A 22,892-nucleotide genomic window follows, 5' to 3' on the forward strand; every position below is an offset into this window, starting at 1 on the left:
CATTTTGAACATCTTACCTGACCAACTGTTAACTGGAGACAGTGCTTGATTTGCCAAAGATTTTGAAGGTCTTTTCAAATACTGTTACGTTTGCAGGTGATAAAAGTATGTGGATAAAGTAACAAAATGCATTTGCATGGGCCTCAGCCAGGAGAAAGATGCAGCTGGTTTACAGCTTGTTCATTGTAAACAGCTTAACTTTTTATCTTACAAAGCCTCATATTATGCCATTCCTAACAAATAAAAATGACTTTAAGGTATCAGAAATAGAGGTCAATGGGCACACAGTGAGTGGCACATATGTATAAAATTCCTAGGTACTTTGGAAGATAACAAACTGAGTAGGCCCATTTCCACCTTCTTTCCATTTAAAAATTTACCTCATTGCATTGATCTGTGGATAAGATTGTTAGCATACTTTACATATTTGCAGTAGATGCTGTCCTATGGCATCACCTTCTGGAGCAAAGCAGTAAGTTCAAAAAGTATTTTTTCTACAGAAGTGTATAGTAAGAATATTATATAAATCTGATAATGAGCTGTCTTCAGAAGCCTCAGTTCTGTTCCACTTTCCAGTGCAGTTTTTCTATATTTGTATTACTGCTGGATAGTAAGAATGACAGTAGTATGAACTGTGGAATTCACAACCACAGTACTGAAAGAAAAAGTAATTTCCATGTGGACCATTCATCTCTGTCTAGTTTTCAAAAAAAGTCATATATTGTGGTGCAAAAGGCCTTATCAGGTTGCTACCAGGCATCGGTCAGCTGGTTGGAAACCTTTAGTATGCCATACTAAAGTAGCTATCTTATTATTCGCTACTGTAATTTGTCATAATATTGGGGCTCTGGGACAAAAATCCTGGCATTGTGCTTTGTATGATGAGATTTATAACCATTAAAAAAGCCCTTGCCCCATGAAATGAACTGGTATTGCCTAACACAGTGCTTCTGCAGCAATAGTATCTATATAAGTAATGGAAGAACTGTTTGTTAAAGTACTGATTTCATTTAATTGCTTATGTGCAATGTGTACTCGAGTTGGCTGTCATAACAATTATGAAACTCCATCACAGATTGCTAGCATATAAAACTCTTTTGTTCTAAACTGTCTGAAATAGATATCTTAATGCTCCATTAGTAACTTTAATTTGTATCACCAACATTCAGAAACACTCTCTTTAATTTGCTGTAGGCCTACACGACAGTTAACAGAGTTCCTGTGCTCTGTTTCCTTCTCATCAAGCACTTTCAATTCTTAGCACTTTCAATTCTTAGCATTTTCAATTTGCACTTTCAATTTTTAGCACGTTCAATTCTTTCTTCCCTTTTCGACCACTGATAATGTCCCTCTGTTATTTACTTCTGTTTCTGTCTTACTAAGGAACTTTATATGTTTTGTTTTCTATTTATTTAAAAAAGTGCTTTTTTTGTTTTATTTAGCTTCCATTCCTACCTACAGTTTGATTTACATCTCATATACATTCTGGAGACCACTTGCATCTCATAACCTGGAATTCAGAGTGATAATTTGTTCTACATAATTTATGGTATCACATTTGATCTTCTTTTCTCCTTTTCATACCGCATGTTCAGCTTTTAAAAAAGCTGCCTCTCACTTTTTCTGAAAGATTGAGGTTCATCTCCTTGACTATTGAATGCCAATCATATTGGCCTAGATGTTCCAAGTTCGGTCATTAAATGTTTAGAGAAAATCGTTAAAAAGAGGTTTTGTATGCAATGTATACATATGCAGATAGGTTGCAGCCACTCTAACATATCTGTCCACTGCAAATGTAAACAATTGAATATTTAGACCACCTGAGGGAAGAGGAGCGGAAGGGGGGACCAGTCTCACCTCCCTCTCACGGGGCTGGCAGCCTATGTCTGTGTTTTGTACTTCTGTGAAGGCTGAACTGACATATAACAGTCACAGGGATCACTGATCAGGTTTGGTATTGCGAAGGTCATATTCAAACCCCATCATGAACCAGGATTACTCTCTTCACTCATTTCACTGTAAAAGAAAACAATGAACATTACACAGCACAAACTAGATTGGAGTGCACAAAGCATTTGGCAACGGCTACAATACAGTTTTTTGCTGCTTTGGCAGTGTCATAAAACATTGTAGTTCAGGTCCAGTCTTCACCAGTGTCCTATGCAACCATGATTCAAACCACTTCCTATTTAACCTGTCTCATTAAAGTGCCTGCATAATGATACATCACATTGTTGCACATTTATTAAAACCTTAAATGAACTGCTTCCATTTCCAGGATACTTTTGTACTTTAGAGTAAACACTATTTTTAAGGCGCAGTGTTAGTTGATGTCAATGAAATATTGTTTTTGCAGCATCTGAAACATACATTTTTATTTTAAGAAGAATGAAATAAATGAAAACTGCTTTGTAAATTAAAAAAAAAAAAAAACACACCTGTAGTCCTCTGTACATGTAGGGTTTTTTGTGCATGATAATAGTGGAAAAGACTTGTGTGCTGCAATACAATAAGAGTCTTTAAATGTGTTCCAGGTTGTAGATACGTGTATGAGGCATAGTGGACCAACATTTCAAGCGGAAGTTGGGAAGTTCAGGTTCCTGAATGAAATGATTAAATTAGTATCCCCAAAGTATCTTGGGGCTCACACATCTCCTGTAGTGAAGAAGAGAGTGCTGCAGCTAATGTATATGTGGACAAAAGAGTTTCCCCATGAGACAAAAATACGTGAAGCTTATGAAATGCTGAAGAAACAAGGTGTGATAAAGGTAATCTTCCCAGTAATGTGTAAGTGAGCAAGTGATCATATAATACAACATAAACTTAAAATTTTCATGAGTTACAACATTTTTTAAATATACAGTACTGTGTGTATTTAAATGCATGTTATTTTTGTTAATCAGCTGTTCTGATATTCTTTGTGTCATTTCTTCCTAAATAAAAGTTAAGATGGATTATTCTGAAGAAAATCATTTAATTTTTAGGAAGATCCTCCTCTTCCTATTTACCAAACTGATAGTGCAGTAAGTCCAACACCAGCTCCAGCACCACCACCACCACCAAGAACAAAAAAGTCTATTTTTGATGATGATGAACAGTCACGGCTATTGCAAAGGTTGCTGCAGAGCAAGAACCCTGATGATTTGCAGGCAGCTAACAGACTTATCAAAAACATGGTGAAAGAGGTAAATGATCTCATTTTTGTTTGTTATTAGTTAATTGTGGTTAGTCAACGAGTCACCTACTGATAATTGACATGTGGCACATGGTTGACTTTTCTGAGATATTCTGTGGAACTAAGTTTAGAGATGTCAGCCTTTTTTGGCATAACAGGAAACACCTATCAGCAGCTCTCTCTTTGAGAATAGTAATAAATAAAACTATTCAATTTATGATTAACATCTAAGTCCATCATGTATTGTGGGCTGGTAAATATTCAAACCAGAGAACCAGGAGGAAAAAAATCATACATGGTCAATACAAGGTACTTGCAGTGGTGTGTTTATATATTTAATAGTGCCATTTAGTGCCTTAACTCTTTTTCTAGTTTGAGTACACACACTTGCAATCATTCACCCAGAATCCCAAACAACCAGCCCTTTGCTGTATTGACACTGTTGATGGACTGGGAAAGAGATGAAAAATGTGGTATGGCTTGAAAAAGGATGTGTGAGTAAAGGGTGAGGGCAGGCTTTTGGAAATAGGATGTAGGAGATGGAGACTGCTTGAGATTTATGCCAGGGAGATTGTTGGGATGAAGGGTATGGTCGAACAACAGTTTTCAGCTACACATTTTAGAGGAGCTGTTACTTTGGGGCAGGATGGAAATAGCACAGGCATTGAAATAGCTGTTGAAGTAATTGGTGTTGTCATGTTCACCATTGCTGTGCTGGAGTTTGCTACTAGACACATTTAAGTTGTGGTCGCTTATGGGAGGAGCCAGTGGATTAGCTGTCATACTCACATAGAACACTGCACATTTATTACAGTATAGAGTTATAATGTGGAGCTGTCATATGTGCCCCTGTCATTTGTAGCACATTAAATGGCCACGGCCCTCTGTTTTGTAGCATATTAAGTGTCTGTTACTGAGCTGCAATAGGAGATGGTGGATGGGTATTTGACAAATCTTGCAGCTAGGTCACCTACTGGGAATTGTGTGTGGAGCACAGTTGGCTTATGGATAGATGAGAGTATAGCTAAGGTTGGTGTGTGACAGAAAACTACTTAGAGGGGTGAGGGTAAGATTTTGCATAGAATATGCCTTGTCTCCAACACAGGGAGATATAGACAAAACACATTAAAGATATGTTTGAGATTTTCAAGGTGTGCCTGATAAGGCAAGTACTGGTTGTTGGCCAGGCAATGTGTTGAGACATTTGCTGGTGTCATGGTAAAAAATGGTGTAGGAAATTTCTATAATAGCTGGGCAAATTATTTTTTCTCTCCCCCTTTTTTCTCCTTATGCTCCACCCATCAGTTTTGTGTTCATTGCCTTGTTACCAGAGTTCGTAATCATTGTTGTGCTCCTAGTTGGTACTGAGGGCAGTGGCAACCAGTCCTGAATGTCAGTGACCTTGTCAGTGCTGAGTTGAACATGATAATGTGTACTTAGGCTAGAAATAAGCTGAAAGCTCAAATGCAGGTGTGATTTTCAGAACAATTACTTGTATTTTTGTGCCATCCAGCTATTATCTGCTGTTGAGTAAGTATTGTTCCTAATTTTAGTTTGCTGTTTGTCATGAAATTTCCATTCTTGTGTTGTTAAGTACATTGTGAATTAGGCAGACATGTATACCAAAACATAATTCTACATGACTCCTACAAGTACATATGGAACATAAGTATATATTGTGGTTTATGGTAAGGCTATATTTTCGTTAATGGTAGTGGGATGCTTATACATGCATTGTCTTTGTACCTTCAATTCCGAGTTAGTGTTAGTGATTTATTCTTTTCTTGTGTTTGCTGGTAGAATTATTGATTTACTCTTTTCTTATTTTTCCTTTAAATTACACCTTCATTATTTCTTGCATATGGCATTACAGAACATACACATATATGTGGGATGGGCACTCCGAGCAGGGTAGCGCCGTGGTTAGCACTTGGACTCGCATTCGGGAAGATAATGGTTCAAACTTGCATCCGGCCATCCTGATTTAGGTTTTCCACAATTTTCCTAAATCGCTTACGGCAAATGCTGGGACGGTTCCTTTGAAGGACACAGCTGCTTTCCTTCTGCATCCTTCCTTAATCTGAGCTTGTGCTCTGCCAGTAATGACCTTGTTGTAAATGGGGTGTTAAACACTAATCTCCCCTTTCTCCCCTTTCTCCCCTTCCTCTTCCTTCTCCTCCTCCAGCATTTATAGTGTCATAACCGTGTTGCTCTTGAATCAAAGGGGAAAATTGGAAATGTTTACATACAAAATTTGCAGTATTCATAAGGGGGGATGAGAGAGTGACTGTTAAAATCCCTTTCTCAACATTTTTTTCAGGGTCACATTACTTACTTTAAATGTGATTGTGTATTTTCTTCTACAGAAATAGGAAGGTCATTAAATTTTTAGTATAAAAGTTGTACTACATTTGTTGTTTTGTAGTGATAGGTGATGTGATATTTGACAAATAAGACAGCAAATGGTTTTCATACATTTTGACTTTACTGGCATCAATTTACATAACATACATACAGTACTTCTACACTGCATAACCATAATTCATTTTCACATTACAAACAATTTCAGTTTCACAGATGCTCAAAGTTACGACCATTAACATCGATGCATTTCTGAAAACGTGCTTCAAAAGACATTTCTTTGTTGATTCCAGTGTGGACATTCCTTTTGATGTACATTTTCAGGTGTGGCTGGCATTTCATGATAAACTTTGTCCTTAATGTATCCAGTGGCCTATGGGCAGGCTCTCAGCATCCTATCCGTCGATCATGATAATCGCTGTTTAGTATTTCTTGAGCTGTAGCTGGGTAATGAGATGGACAACAGCTGAGTAATGAGATGGACAACCACAGTGTTGATACCGCATGGCACCCTGTTCCATAAGGGGCACAGCAATGCTGGAAGTTCTTTGTCCAAAAACTTTCTATATCTCCAGCCATTCAGTTTACCTTTAGTGAAGTATGGTCTGTTGATATGTAATCCCAGAATTGTACATCAACCATTCATGCTCCACTACCTGTAATGCTCAGCTTCACATAACTATCTTGGGTTTTCCTCTGACCAACAATGCATATTATGTTGGTTCACTTGACAAACATTGGCAAATGTTGCCTCATCAGAAAATAAAATGTTTGAAAATGTACTGTGTTCACATTGTACTACAACCCTTTGGCAAAATGAAACATGCTTCTGGACTAATGTGATATGGATGGAATTTATTACACTTAAGTATTCGAAGAACACTCCTTTGAGAAATTCGCGAATCACATTTCAGTTGATGGGAACTTACGTGAGGATTAGTGGCAGTTGCAGCTCATACAGCGACTTCCAAATTTTTATCAGTTGCAGTTCCTTGTCGACTGTGTTTTTTTGGGTAACACCTCTCAGTTTGGTGAATAAGTTGGCAAGTCATTGAAACTTTCTTGCAGATGATTGTCTCCTTTCAGGATATCATTCTCTGTATAAGTCTCAAGTTGCTCCAGCGTTCTTATGAGCTTCACCATAATGTAAATCATATCGATTCTATCATTAATTGTGCATCAAACATCCATGATTACGAAACAAGGTGGATCTCATTGAGAATAGTAGGTAATGTTCTTAAGAGGTTCACCTTGGCTCTGGATAAGCTTGTACCGATGCCGACAAACCTGTAAACAAATGAGTATCGTTATGGGAATACAAGTAAAAGAACAACAAACCTACTTACATTAAAAAAAGAATTCCCTTCATTGTATAACAATAACAAAATAAAAATAGAGAGAGAAAATCAAAGTGCGTGAAAACCATTTGATCTCATATTTGTTCAATGTCACATCACCTATCACCCCTAGTTAAATGTACTAAAACTTTTATACTCAAAATTAAATACCTTTACCATTTCTGTAGAAGAAAATATACCATCCCATCAAAAAAAAGTAATTTGCCCTGATAAAACTCTTAAAACGGCATTTTGAGGATGAGTTACAGTCACTCTCTTATGTTCCCTTATGCCTACTGCAAATTTTGTATGAAAACATTTTCAATTTTCCCCTTTGTTTTGTAGCAAAATGGAAAATGGCCATGACACTATTTAAATGCCTCACCCTGTATATATGCAATATAAGTTCATTGCACAAAAAATTGGTCTCCCCCCACCCGTTAAAAGAGCATGCTGGTCACTTTGGAGTGCCAGTGTGGTCTGACATGTAGCAGTTTTGCCTCTCTTTAAATTATGAAAGCTTTGAGTGTGCTGATTGCCCAGAGGGGCATTATACCCACACTATGTGGAGGGTGTATCTCTACCTGGAGGTTGGGGATGTATAATGACTTGGACACACTCATTCATGTTACTGTGAATGTGAACAAGTCTATTAATTTCAGCATTCTCATAAATTGGGTGTTGCCCTTTCTTCTGCATCTTCATAATGAGTAAGCTGTGGGCACTTCCATATTATTAGATAACAGCCAACTTCACAGGGCTGGTGCGCATATGTTTCCATTTTGGCGAATGCGTGGCTTGACTGGCGTGCTGAATCAGTCGATCTTCATCTGGATAAGGCATACCTAGGAAGACTTGAGGACTCCTTTCACCACCAAATTGTTGGTGTTATAAAGGGTAAAGGCGGTGTTGCATGGTATTTGAGTGATGTCCCCTAGGGTAATAATAAAATCTGACAGCCAGATCACAAAACTTGGTATGCAAGTCTTTTAGGCCATCTTTCAAAGCATGTACGGGGCAGTTATCTGTAACATCACTTACAGTTTCTTTCTGCTCACCAGAGTCAAATGCAGCACTTTTCACAGGTATTCCCCTTCTTCAAGATGTAGCACCATACTCATGCTCTTGTTCAGACACGATTGAATCTTGACCTTTCATGATGGGGGACATCAAACCATGCAGCCTTATTTGTTGCGTTTTGATTTAAATGGGCATTCTGAAGTGGATGTTGGTTCCAGCTTTTGTCCCACTTCTCAGTGACATCGAAAACGTATGTGATCCGAAGATAAAAACTTCACGTGTATAGCTGGTGGATTCTGAAAAGTGAGTTCTTTTGGGACTTCGTATTTTTAAGAATTTGCCCCTTCAACATTTTTCTCCTGAGATCTGGAGGAACAGGGCACTACTGAATGGGAATTTATCTGCCAGTGCCAGTGATGGTCCTCATAGCCTCATTCAGACCTGCATCTATGGTATTTGTATGTAATTGCACAATGTGGTTGCCGGAATTAATTTGACTTACCCATCTTCATTGTGAATTAGTCCGGTTGAAATTGTGTTCCTTTATTAAAGGTGTCGATTTCCACAGAACGTTATTAAGGACTTTCTTTTCTTCTATTTTGAACTAGATATTGCTGTCATTTTATCATTAGTGATACCAGTGATAACAAATTTTGAAATGTAGAACTATCATTGTTTTTATAGAACAGTGGAAAATAATGTTACAGGTACTGAAATAATCACTTTTGAGGGATGGATATTGCAACCAGAAGTGATATGCTACACTTCAAACTTAACAGTATTGTAACATTTTGTTCTGTTGAGGCTATACTAATCTTTCATAATTCTGTTGTTAACAGTTTAATGTTGTGGTTTTCAGAATGTGTATGGTAGTGTTAGTGTATTTATTGTTCCAGGATGAAAGAAGACTTGAAATGACCAACCGTTGTAATAATGAAATAGAGTCTGTACACAGCAGTGTTAGATTACTATCGGAAATGCTGGACTCTTACAAGCCTGGCGAGACTTCAGAAGAGGAACTTGAACTTATCAAGGAGTTGCATCAAAGCTGTAATAATCTACGAACAAACTTATTTCGCTTTGCAACAGAGATACACAACAATGAACATCTTCTCAACAAAGTACTTCAAGCAAGTGATGCTCTGGGTCATGTGTCGGACAAATACAATGCCATAATTGTTCAAGGTGAACTGCCTGAAACCAAAAGTACGTCTTTGCTGGATCTCAGCACACCAAGTGAAGAAAAGCTCCCACCAGTACCAACGGAACTTCTTGGCAAACAGCTTGCTGATTTGGGTAACACTTTAATGTCTTGTAACTGCAAGTCTTAAGGTCCCAGTAAAGCACATCACAAATTAGAAATATGAATTGCCTTACCAAAAAGGATATATTTAATTGGTGAACCACAATTAATGTTATATTCTCTATTGTTAGGTCTTGATGTAGAGCCTCCAAAACAGTCCGCAAATACACCAAACGCATCAGTTACACAATCAAACATAGAAGTACTCGGAGATATATTTGGTGGTGCAGATATTGCACCTAAACCTCTTCCTGTTCTGCAGCCTGTCACACTCCAACAGCAGACGCATAAAAGTAGGTATTCATTTAGTACTATCTTTGTTTAAAATAATAGCAATGTGTGTAGTATTCTTTCCACATTGTTATTAAAAATAAACGCCCAATAAAATTAAATGTGTTCCAAAATGTAACAGACAAATCTATTGTTGCCAAATACTGCATTTATTATTCATGGCAGAGATAATTAAAACTTAGAGTTTTCTTGTAAGCCACACTGTGTTGATTGTTGATAAGTGGATTGTCATTGGTTTATGTAATAATGAAATTTAGGAGAACTCAACTAGCCATCACCTATTTAGTAGAATTTATAGTTAACATTTTGTTTTAGAGAAGTAGATCATGAAAGAAACAAAGCAATATATTTATTTGATTTGGAAGGATGAATGAAAAACGCTGGCTGTGTACTTCTCAAAGAGATGATCCTGACATTTGCGACATCAGCATTATTGGATGGGGATGCAAACCACTATTCTTCCAAATGTGAGGCCTATGCACTGTGTTAGTTATTAAGTTGAAAGAAGAGAGAGATATTGGAGGACACTGGGCATTATACACTAATGGAAAAAAATCACAACATCAAAAGTAATTAATTTAGAGTAATGAAATTTCAGAAACACATTTGTCTAGGCAACATATTTAAATGACTAACATTGCAAGATCATAGGTTAATGTAAATGCGAGATAAACCATTGCAAATCTGAAATGCTGGAATATTAAAGTTCGCGTATTAGAATACTGGGTTAAAATGTTACCAGCTTTTAATCAGGTTTGGAACACGATGGCGACATTCAGATGAAACGAAGAAAAATCGATCTAGATTGAAATAAATTATTTTAAACTGATTGTAGTTGTTTTCATGAGAATAAATTACATTGTCAAGACCTGTCTTGTTGATGGTCCCAACGGACCTCAACAGATTGCAGGGAGCGTGAAAGTTTGAGAACATGACTTACCATGATTGGGATCTTTTACTTATGTATTAGTTAATGTTGTAACATATTACTTGCTCCCCAGAAGGTAATGCAGTCCATGTTTCACAGTTGCTCAAGAACAGCACCAATGGAAGGGTTGTAGGGGGAAAAGTGATAACAGCTTGGTTGAGAACATGAGTGTGTGGAGGAGAGTAGTGAGTGGGCAGCAATTACACTATGTTGCCAACCATGGGTATCTAGGCACATACTGTGGAATTTTAGAAACATCTACTATGTTTAAACTGCAGTTGTCTGATTCCATATGAGGTCGGAATTTAATTGACTATAGGGACCAATGGTATACTTAAGTGTTTTGCGCTGCAATGTTGTCAGTGCTCACTGTGACTTACGATGGGAACGAAAGGGGGTGTGACAGCTGCTGGTTCTATGCAGCCAATGAGAGAGCAGCAGGCAAATGACAATTTTGAAAGCAAGAAACATTGTAACATTCTCGTGTAAGTATCAAATTAAAATCTGATATTTGGAAGGAAACAGCTGTGTTCTCGGGTCCCATGGTAAGCAGAACCTCAGAAATCACAACATGTTTGGAAAAAACAGTCAGATATTAGTGACAACAAGGTATAAATTTCACAGCTGTACTATTAGGATGATGATTTAAAAAATGATACCATAGATGATAGGGTTATTAAGTGATAAATGTAGAAAAGGATCAGCCTGAAAATTAATGTAAACCATTTCCTTTCATTTATTTTATTTCCTTTTATATTATCAGAATGTAGAAAATCAATAACTGTCATAAATTTGGAATAGGTATAAAGTTAACTTTTTAGGGAGACACTTCGTTAGTAAAACAGTGAAATTTTGATTAATCAGAATATGTTAAAAATAAATTTTTCTCAAGAAGCCCCATGAAAAGAAGGGTGTTGTCTTATAGTCAGGTAAATATGTTATATGTATAGCATTTTGTATCAGCCTTATAAAGGATCAAAAGAAACCCTTCTTGGTATTTTCAACCACATATCGTCATAGGAGCTATACACGGATTTGCGAAGTGAATCCATTATCAAATACTCCTCCAAAAACTGGAAAATGGTAGAACCATCATGAGAAATGGCCATAGTGGTGCTCTTGCAAGTTAAGTTGAAAAGATGCATCTCGTTTGGATGTTGCATAGGAAGAAACTTGTTACCCACCTCCAGTGTGGATTCAGGAAGTATCATTGTGCCCTAGATAATTTGACTTCACTGGAGGCAGCTCTACAGGAATCCCTCCAATGCAGAAAGTACTTATAGGGGTACCCTCTGATACTGGAAAAGTACAAGGTTGTCTTTCTGTTATTGTTATACACACTGTCAAGGAATTTTATACAAGAGAAAGATGTCCCTTAAGGCATTGTTTTAAGTGCCACACTCTTTGCCATTGTTATAAACAATGTAACTGACCATGTGAACAGTCCAGTGAGTTCTTATTTGTTTATTGACTGTTATATGATATACTTTTCCTCCCACTGTCTTTCATCCACAAATCATCAGTTATGTTAACACTTCAGAGGACATGACAGAAGACAGATTGCAAGGTTTCAACAGATAAAACAATGTCTGTTCATAGTGATTGTATCCATCACAGTTTCGGTGAAAGAAAACTGTGTTTTAATGGCACCATTTTCAGTTTCAACAAGTATACTTGTTGTTTCAAGAAGGAAATGGTTATTGGTTTGACGAAACTCATGATAATTTCTGTATGTGATTACTGATGGCAGAATGCTCATGTGGTTAGAACTAAATAATACCTTAGTTTAATTGGGGAGTGGGTGGTTCTCACTAAGCCCATGTCCATGCCCCCATTATGATGGTGTGCTATATGACGTTTTACTATTGAGACTGAAATGTGTGTAATGCTGACTGGAAGCATGACATTGTGTAGTTCTCTGGTGGTTTATAAATGGTGTCAGCTATGTACTGTGGGCTCATGGGTGTAGCTCCATGAATATGGATTCTGCTTACATTTCATCTCTGACATTCAACATTTTTACAACTTTAATTTTGATGTGAGATCTGACATATGCACTACTACTGCTACCATGCTTGTTTAGCTTGTCAGCTCTGAGCACATTGTATCTTGAGAGACTCACAGACTTTAGGACATATGTTGCTTCAACTCTGTTTCAGGCAAGAGGAAAGTGTAAAAGTTTAGTTCTTCATTGTGTGAAACCAGGTGCTGGACATTGGAATGGATGACTTAACAAGTTTGAAGTGTACCTGTGTGTTTATGTCTAGTGTTACTGGAGATATAGAGTTGCAAGGGTATGGAAAGTGAAAAACATATTATACTGTCAAAGAGCTTTGATAAATCTTTTACCAAGCGAGGTGGCGCAGTGGTTAGCACACTGGACTTACATTTGGGAGGATGACGGTTCAAACCTGCATCCGACCATCCAGATTTAAGTTGTCCGTTATTTCACTAAATTGCCAGAATAGTTTCTTTGGAAAGTCATGACCGATTTCCTCCCACACCCTTCCCCTGCCCAAGCTTGTGCTCTGTCACTAATTACCGCATTGTCAATGGGACGTTAAACACAAATCTTGTATAATAATTAGTACCATAGCTCAACTTTTGGGGGAAGGATGTAAAAGATACACTATCAAAGATTTTATAAGAGGTCTTTTGTAAATGATACTTGGAAGAGCTCTTTTATTGTACAGTTTTAAACATGGCTGTTACTCAGCAACCACATACAAGTTTCAACATAGGATTATACAGCCAGCCGGTTGCAAAATCAATGTTTGGTACGTTGACCTAGGTTTCGACATCTACTAAGAGCGTCTTCGTCAGAATGAAATTTTAATAAACCTTATAAAAAATATGGAAAATTTAGTATGACGAAAAACACATTAACCAAGATGTCAATTGTCATGAGGTACAAAGGTTACTTATGTAAAATTACGTTGTGAAAACAGAGTGGTCCAATTTTAGAGCAGCTGTGCTCAAGCTAAAAATAAAGTAAAATGTTCCAGCCTTTGCCACGTGTGCCTCACTAGGAACATCATCAGACCTACCAGCCCAGCGGCGTACAGTGCCACCACGAAAACAATATAAATTGTGCCGCCCATTGCACACGGACTGTGACGTGTGCCCATTTGAAATATTGTAACAGAAATAATTGGGAAAAAAAACAACAGTTAATTTTAAAAACAAATGTAAAGGAAGACAGCTTAATGTATTATTGAAAATATACAGTAGTCAAGCAGATGAAGTACAAATAAGAGCCATTTATTATGCTTTACAGAAATTACTATTACATAAAGGACAGAATAATATAGATTTTTCTTTCTTTTTTTTTTTTTTTTTTTTTTGCAAACAGGTGTACAATCCAGAAAAATTTTTCATGAAGGTAACTTCAGTACCACATGTCTATGAGTGTCAAAGGAAATGGCATTTTGGAACCAGTCAGGAAAATGCAGTAAAAATAAAGGATTCAAAATTCAATGAGCAGTGGATTGAAACCATTGAAAAAATTTTTGTTACGTAGTTGTAACTGTTCATTGAGGATGAGGCCATTGTTCTTAGAAAAATGCTTGAAAATCTCCAGCTCTTTGAGTACATCGAGCCTGTGACCTTTCTTTTCTCTATGTAAAATGGAAATTTCTTCGATGCTTTTCAGCTTGTGCCCGAAAATAACCAGATGATCAGCAGAAGTGGAAGTGCCTCTTTTTCCCAATAAATGTTCCTTGTACCTGGCATTAAAGGGCCTTCCAGTTTGTCCTATACAACAAACAGGAAACGTATCACAAGTGATTTTATATTCTCCCGAACTGTTTATAGGAACAGCTGTGTACGGGAGGTTATGAATGAGATTTTTCATGGGAAAGGTAACTTTGAATCCATATTTTTTATCAGAAGACGATGAATTTTATACTAAATAGGGCCTAAAAATGGAATCGAGGAAACATTATGGTACTTGTGACTCCCAGAATCATCACTACTGCCTAAAGTGGTCACTTTAGCATCAGTTTTAACTTTGAAAATCTTGTCAACTAACATTGGATCATAGCCGTTATTAACTGCAATAATTTTTATGATATTCATCTCTTCATGAAACTTGTCGGGTGACAAAGGTACAGAAACGGCATGATGAATGGCTGAATGGAAAAATGCTTTCTCATAAGAATGAGGATGCACTGAACTAGCGGGCACAATTTTATCTGTGTTAGTGGCTTTTCGAAAAATAGCGAAAGTAAGTCTGTCGTCGTCAGTAGCAATACTAAGGTCCAAGTAATTAAGCTGACAGTCATCATTTTCTAATTTACAAGGGAAGCTGATTTTTTTCATGAAGACTATTAAAAATTTCAAATAAATGCTGAAATCCTCCTCAGGAACCACTGTATATATCAAAATGTCGTCTACGCGTCGAGCACTGAAAAATTATTGAAGAATTTCTCTTCTAGCAAATTAATGAAAAGGTATTTCTGATGAGCAAATCACTGACGTAATTTGTTTGCTATTAATGGTAGTGAAATGTAACTACTTTGTTTTCAATGGCAAATTTACCACCAGCATGACGGCCAGGCAATGAGTGACCCACTTGCAGGCATCTTGGCTGATATTTTCATTAATACGCTAGAAAAAAATTCTTCAATAGTTTTTCAGCTGCTGATATGGCCATTTTGTCATATGCTTGGTACGTAGACGATGTTTTGATCATATATTGTGGTTCCCGGGGAGGAATTCAGCATTTGCTTGAAATTTTTAATAGTCCTCATGAAAAAAATCAGCTTCATTTGTGAATTAGAAAGTAACGGTCGTCAGCTTAATAACTTGGACCTTGGTATTGCTACTGACAGTAACAAACTTTCTTTGGTATTTTTCGAAAAACCATAATACAGATCAAGTTGTTCCTGCTAGTTCAGTGCATCCTCATTCCCACATGAAAACATTTTTCCATTCAGCCATTCATCGTGCAGTTTACCTTTGTCACCTGACAAGCTTCATGACGAGGTGGATGTAATAAAAATTATAGCAGTTAGAAACAGCTATGATCCAATTTTAGTTGAAAAGGTCTTCAGAGTTAAAACTGACACTAAGGTGACCACTTTAGGCATCAGTGCTGATTCTGACAGTCACAAGTAGCGTTAGGCCCTGTTTCATACAAAATTTGTTTTCTTCTAATTAAAAAATATGGATTCAATCTCAAGTCCACAGTTTCTCCTATAAACAGTTCAGGAGTTTATAAAATCACTTGTGATATGTGTCCTGTTTGTTATATAGGACAATCTGGAAGGTCTTTTAGTGTTGCGTACGAGGAACATTTATTGGGAAAAAGAGGCACTAATATACACAATTCCATTTTTGGTGATCATCTGGTAATTTCCAGATGCAAACTGAAAAGCTTTGAAAAAAAGTCCATTTTACTTACAGAAAAGCAAAGTCATAGGCTTCATGTATTCGAAGAGCTGGAGATTTTCTAGCACATTTCTAAAAACAGTGGCCTCATCCTCTATGAACGGTTACCATCATGTAACAAAAATTTTTTCAATTGTTTCAATCCACTGCTCGTAGAATTTTGATTCCTTTATTTTTACTGTATTTTCCTGCCTCTGGTTCCGAAATGTCATTTCCTTTGAAGCTCATAGATATGTGCTACTAAAGTTACCTTCATGCAGATATTTCCTGGATTGTACATCTATTTGCAAAAAAAAAAAAAAAAAGAGCACCTGTATTATTCTGACCTTTATATAATAGTAATTTCTGTAAAATCTAATAGAGGGCTCTTATTTATACTTAATCTGATTGACTACTGTGTATTTTCAATAATACATTAAGCTCTCTTTCTTTATATTGTCACAGAAGAAGTTGAGTAGCACCGTGGTGTAGTGGTTATGATACTAAACTATTACATGGAGGATCGTGAGTTCAAAACTCACCTGGTCTGTACAATTTTAATTTCTATATTCGGTTCGAGTAAATTCTAGAATTATCCGCAAATTTCAAGAACCATTGTTCTGGAATGTTCCATAGCTGTACATATACTGTATGTGTTCTGGACGGAGGCAGTTCGCTCCATGCTCTTGTATGTGTAAGTGCTGAATAAACCTTCATTAAGTGAAGTTAGTGTCCGTCATTCATCTAAGTACACCTTCTTCTTCGTGACATTATTCTGGGGAGGCACTGAGTATTGGAACTTGTGGTAGCGCACATTATCGATGACACAGTGCCTCCCATCAGGCCACGACATAGCTGCCATTTATGTGACGAGAAACCTGAGTTTGAGCCATATAGACAATTATAGATAGTGGTCACTCAAAGATTATGCTAGACGAGATGAGATACTGTGGACAGGAATATGCGCATCCAAGTGTGTGGAGACTGTGTGTGCTGGATGTAGTAATCATTCCCGCAGTCATTGCTAGAAAGGGAACTGTCATGTGTCATGCCATGCATCAACCCATGGATCTTGTAGTAGAATGTAAGAGAAGCATACCACTGAAAAATAACTTGTTCATCCCAGCCTCTGTCATCTCGTTTAAGAACGGATTCGGTGAATTGTGGATAGTTAACTGTCGCCGAGAACCGCAGATCCTTCCAAGACACATGTGCGTAGCAAACGCTGAGCCTTTAATTGAAAAACAGCTGAGCATCATAGAAACCTCGCATGCAATGTCCGTGGGCGAAATTAGCGCTTCCACTACAAGACAAGATCTTCTTGCTCAACTGTCACCAGATCTCTCACTGAGGAACAATAGAAGAAACTACTTGCCATTCTTCAAGAGTTCTCTGAATGCTTCAGTCCACAGCTGAAGAGAAAATTAGACAAATTGACGGTGAAGCACTGGGTTAGCACTGGAGACCATCAACCAATAAGCCAGAAAGCATACCGTGTGTCAGCAATGGAACGTTGAATAATTTGTGACGCGGTAGAGAAAATGATGAAGAATGACGTCATTCAGCCTTCACAGAGCCCATAGTCGTCACCAGTGGTTCTTGTCAGGAAGAAGGATGGCAGTTGGCACTTTTGTGTTGATTACAAGAAGTTTAATAAGATAACTAAAAAGGATGTTTACCCTCTTCCACGAACTGACAATACACTAGATTGTCTGAAGGGGGCCAAGGACTTCTCAACCATGACCATGTACTCAGGATGCTGTCAAATTGAAGTAGATGAGGCTGATCATGAGAAAACTGCATTCATCACCCCTCAGGGCCCGTATGAGTTTGAGGTAATGCCGTTTGGTTTGTGTAATGCACCAGCAACTTTTGAACGGATGATGGATAGTCTTCTAAGGCTCCTGAAGTGGATGATGTGTCTTTGTTATTTAGATGACAGTACAGTGCTCTCAGAGACATTAGATGAACGGTATAAAAAGACTGAGGGCCATTCTTAAGTGTCTCCAACAAGACAGACTGAAACTTAATCCAAGAAAGTCTCTCGTTAGAGCAAAAGAAATCAAAATACTTGGACACCTTGTGTCAAACAAAGGTGTGCGGCCAGACCCAGAAAAGGTGAGATCATTACGGAATTTCCTATTCCTAAAAGTATTAGAGATGAAGAAGCTTCCTCGGATAATGTTCTTATTACCGTTGTTTTATCAAAGACTTTTGTATCAAAGCCAGGCCTCTCAAAGAGTTGTTAAAAGCTGATGCTAAATTTATCTGGGGTGGTACTCAACAAGATTCTTTCGATGTGCTGCAAAAAACTCTGACGACTGACCCTCTGCTTGGTCTGTGTGATGAGAGAGCACCTACAGAACTACGCACAGATGCCAGCGGGTATGGGATCACTGTCTCTCAAGAAACCTTGTGCAAGACCATCAAGACTTTGATGAAGATAGTGACTGCCTCGCTGGACTCCAGGATCTCTCTGCTGAGGAGGAGGAGGATGCCAAAATATCTCAAATTATGCTTGCCTTAAATCAGTCAGAGGATGTGAAAGGACAATTTAAGGTAGTTAATGGATTACTTTGCAAGAAAAACTTTTATCCATTTGGAAAGAGGTGGCTACCAGTGATTCCTAAACACATGCTCTTAGATGTTCTACAGAAATTCCATGACACAACTGAGGCTAGACATTTAGGATTTATTAAGACATACAATAGAATCTACAACAATTTTTTCTGGCCAGGTTTATGTAGTAATGTCCGTCATTAAGTGTCGCATTGTCAAGAGTGCCAGAGGAGAAAGATAGTTCCTCAGAAGCCACATGGGCGACTCATACCAATTCCAGCAGCCAGAATGCCTTTCCAGCGAGTTTGGATTGACCTCGTTGAACGATTTCCAACGTCTGCTAGTGGCAGTAGATGGATTATTGTTTACACTTATTATCTGACATGCTATGCCATTACAAAAGCCGTGAAAACAGCCGAAGCATCCGAGGTAGCCAAATTCATCATGGAAGACATTGTATTAAAACACTGTGCCCCAAAGTCATTAATTATGGATCGAGGGGAAGTTTTTCAATCGAATTTTGTGACAGAGAAAAACCTTCGTTGTAACATTATTCATCACATGACGACTACCTACCATCCGCAAATTAACAGGCTTACTGAACACCTTAATAAGACTTTGGCCAACATTCTATCAGTGTTCTTTAATGTTCAGCAGAGCAACTGGGATGAGGTGCTAACTTTTGTGAACGTTTGTTTACAAAACCGCCAAACAAGACACCATTGGATTTAAACCATTTTTCCTGGTGCATGGGTGTGATGTGACTATGATGATGGACACTGTTTTTCCGTTACATCCTGACGATGTGGACGACGACTATGTCAGCCAGGTGTGTTAGCTCGACTCCGCATGCTGCAGGATCAAAACAATCGCCGAAGGTATTACGCGAGCCATCGCCCTATTGTTTAACAGCCTGGTGACCTCATCTGGATCTTCTCTCCTGTTTGGACAGTTGATCTCTCTGAGATGCTCCTCAGGCACTACTTTTGACCTTATAAGGTTGTAAGACAGTTCTCTGGTGTCACTTATGAAGTTGAAGATTTTGACCCCGACACAATATGACAAAAGACGAGAGATACGGTCCATGTCCTTCGAATGAAGCCCTATAAGGATCACTCAACCCAGGGTAAATTCAAAGCTCCATCGACAGGCAACAAGCAGAAAGGTGATGAAGAGTGCAGCGGCAAAGGAAGTTCTAAGATCACCGCCAGGGCGAGCATTAATCATTGGGAGTCAGAGTATGCAGGACCGATGATCCGTTCCCGGACTAGGAGGACGTAGCACAGAGACGCTGTTCTCTTAAGGAGGGAGCAATGTCGCAGAAGAAGCTGAGTAGCACAGTCACCATGGTGTAGTGGTTATGATACTAGACTGTTGCATGGAGGGTCGTGGGTTCATGAGTTCAGAACTCATCTGGACTGTACAATTTTAATTTCTGTATTTGGTTTGAGTACATTCTAGAAGTATCCACAAATGCCAAGAATCATTGTACTGGAATGTTCTGTAGCTGTATATATACTGTATGTGTTTTGGCCGGAGGCAGTATTAACTGTCATTTTTTTCCAAATATTTCTGTTATGTTTCAAATGGGCACATGTCACTGTCTGTGCCCTATAGGCGGTGCAACTTGTATTGTTTCGGTGCAGCAATGTAAGCCAGTGACAATGCTTGACGAAGATATCCTCTAAATTTCTTTGTACATTATGGTTTCTGGTAATATGCATCCATGCCATTCTAGAATATTTTCTGTCTACTCACCTTTTACTAGGTATTTATCTCTTTTCTTTTCAGCTCCTAGAATTGAATAAAATACATGGTTAGTCCAACTAATATCTATTTGCCTAGTTACATGTCTCATCCATCTCCATTTCATTTTCATTTCAGTTGTAATTATGTATTCCACTTGGCTCTGTAGCCTGTTCTATTCTCTCTCTCTCTCTCTCTCTCTCTCTCTCTCTCTCTCTCTGTGTGTGTGTGTGTGTGTGTGTGTGTGTGTGTGTGTGTGTGTGTGTGTGTTTCTGTTTCTGTCTCCATGAGTCTCTTAGTGCCTCACTAAGTAACCCTCAACTTCTGAATGATTTTTCCATTAAACTTTGATTCTTGTAAATTTTTGCTTTCAGACATATTGAAATTTATTTATTTTTTTAGAATTCTGTTTACTTGACTGAAAGGACTCCAGGCTATTTTTAGTCTGCCCTTTATATTTTTCTGTCCTTACAGTACTCATCAACTCTCCTAAATACAACTCTTCAAATCATTCTGTGGCTTCATTTTAATTCATGCTGTTTTTCTTCCTCCATGGTTTGATTATACATTAATTTATAAGTTAGTCTTATTATAATTCATTATGAGCCCTGTTTTCAAACTTGCTCTATTAAGTTCTTCCATTGGTTCTTGAAGTTATCCTGGTGTAGAGACAAACAGTGCAGTATCTTCACCAAAAGTGACAGTGGTTTGGTTATGTTACAGTAACACAAATGCCATCTTTTTTTCCCCAAGAGGGCTGCAGAGAACTCTTTTGGTAGTATGTAATGCCTAAATTCTCCTACAAATATGATACTAGAGTCATTCAGGAACAAACAACCTAGAGACTGTAAAATGAAAATCACTGAACGAATTGCAGTGCCATTGCCTATCAAAGATGATGTCCTCGTAAGAGTGCTGAGGATCCACACTTGCTGCTGGAGGGACGTGGGCATGTTGTCAGAAAGAACACTTGCATGCATTGACCATCCATTGTACTGAATACATAGAAATGAAGGCTTCAAAAGAAAAGTAAGGGGGTGTGGTTTGTTTTCTGATGGTGAAAGGAGTTGGGGGAATGGGAATTCATCAAATAGTGACCCAAGTGTACAAAAAGCTGTGCATGTTCATTAAAAGGGTCCAGGTATGGTACAAGTAATTCAAGAAATGACTGATGTGCCAACGAGGCACAATCTGGGACATCACACAGCATTAGCGATACCACTGTCCTATAGATGGATGCCTTTAGTACCAGAGCATCAGAATTGCAATGCAGTTTTCTCCATATGCTTGTTCCATTCTTTGGTGAATTTCTGTTCCCTGCAGTGCTTTTGCTGTAATGAAACATACTACATCCATTTGCTGTTATTCTAAATCCCCCATTTCTGTTTTCAGCGCCATGAGTGCAGTGGATGTTAGACAGGTGCACATACTTGTTCTGTCATTATGTAGGTGTGCTCCAATGTCCTCAAGTCCTCAGCACTCTTACAGGGACCACACATTCTTCTGTCAGTGGTGGAATTGTGATCCATTAAGCAGTTTTCATTTTACAACCTCTGGGTCATTTCTTTTTGAATGTCCCTAATACATCATAACTTGAGTAGAGATATTAGTGAAAATAATTTTCTGACAGAGGTTATGCATATTTAGGAGATAAGGATGCAATATTTGAGATGTGATGATGTTGCTGTCGTAGCTGCCGCTGCTTTATTAAGATATAAATGAGACAATGTTGAGATGTATGAGTAATTCTACATGACAAAAAGGCAGTAATAGTCAGTGGGAAGGAGTTATGAGGTTTATAGAGCAAGGAAAAAATGGCACAATTTGCAGGGTTGAATGTTGCTGATTGATGTAAACTAAAGTGAGGAGACTAGCTAGAAGATTTGTGCACAAAGGAACAATGCAGTTCAGATGGTTTCTCTGGTGATATTCGTGACTATAATTTGGAGTTCAAACAGATACAATCAGGATGATATACTAATAATGTAATCAAGCAAAATGACAAAACTGTAGTATCATGAGCTAGGAACAAATAAGAACATTTCAGAACCAAAATTAAAATAATTGTTACGGTAGCAGCGGTAAATAATCTTTGTTATAATGATAGTAATTATAATTAATGTAACAAGGGTAATTAAAAGAGCAAAAGAATAAAATAATTACTTTGTCAGAACTAAAGCAAATACTTTTTAGGTTATTACACTAGTGGCCATTTCCTTGCCAGATGGTGTCCCTGCGGTTACTTGGTCCACACATTCTGAACTGTGAGATAATGCTGTTCATAATTCTGAGTCATCTGCTTTAGATAGCTCCTGTTGTTATGCCAGTTATCTCTGGCACATTTTGTTTTTTGCCTGAAAATTTTGTTGTTTATAGTATGAGATGAACTCGATGAGATTTTATGGCATGTGAACCTCTTTGTTCCACCAGTGGCTCCTATCAATGTTCATCACAATCACTTCCATGCCTAGTTTTCCATGCAATATATTTAAGCATAGATAAGCAGCATGTAAATGTCGTATTGCTGACCATTCTATCTGTCAGAATATTGTTTCTCTATGAGATGTTTTTATTAAACAAACATTTTGGCTGTTAAAACACGAAATTTGAATACGTTTTATTTACACAAGAAGTTGTCTGCAAAACTAATTTCAACATTTGAAGTATTTTAACACAATTTGTTGACTGCATTTCACATTTACACTTAGATCTGATCATTGTTGCTAATAGAACCATTTGTCAGTTCTCCAAGGTGACTTCGCAGTTGCTGTGTCTGGGCCAGGTAAATGAAACATATAAACG

General features: G+C 37.8%; 1 protein-coding gene across 6 annotated transcripts in view; it reads left to right on the forward strand.

Moving 5' to 3' along the window:
* The window catches only part of LOC124803227 (ADP-ribosylation factor-binding protein GGA2), a 120,977-nt gene that overhangs the window by 34,219 nt on the left and 63,866 nt on the right, over window positions 1-22,892 (forward strand). For all 6 annotated transcript variants that reach the window (XM_047264416.1, XM_047264423.1, XM_047264437.1 and 3 more), the window contains exons 3-6: window positions 2,535-2,768; window positions 2,985-3,185; window positions 8,790-9,189; window positions 9,328-9,489. In XM_047264416.1, the coding sequence (XP_047120372.1) occupies window positions 2,535-2,768; window positions 2,985-3,185; window positions 8,790-9,189; window positions 9,328-9,489 (997 nt within the window). The remainder of the gene's footprint in view (window positions 1-2,534; window positions 2,769-2,984; window positions 3,186-8,789; window positions 9,190-9,327; window positions 9,490-22,892) is intronic.

Source organism: Schistocerca piceifrons, chromosome 1, assembly GCF_021461385.2.
Source record: "Schistocerca piceifrons isolate TAMUIC-IGC-003096 chromosome 1, iqSchPice1.1, whole genome shotgun sequence".
Classification (NCBI taxonomy): Eukaryota; Metazoa; Arthropoda; class Insecta; order Orthoptera; family Acrididae; genus Schistocerca; species Schistocerca piceifrons.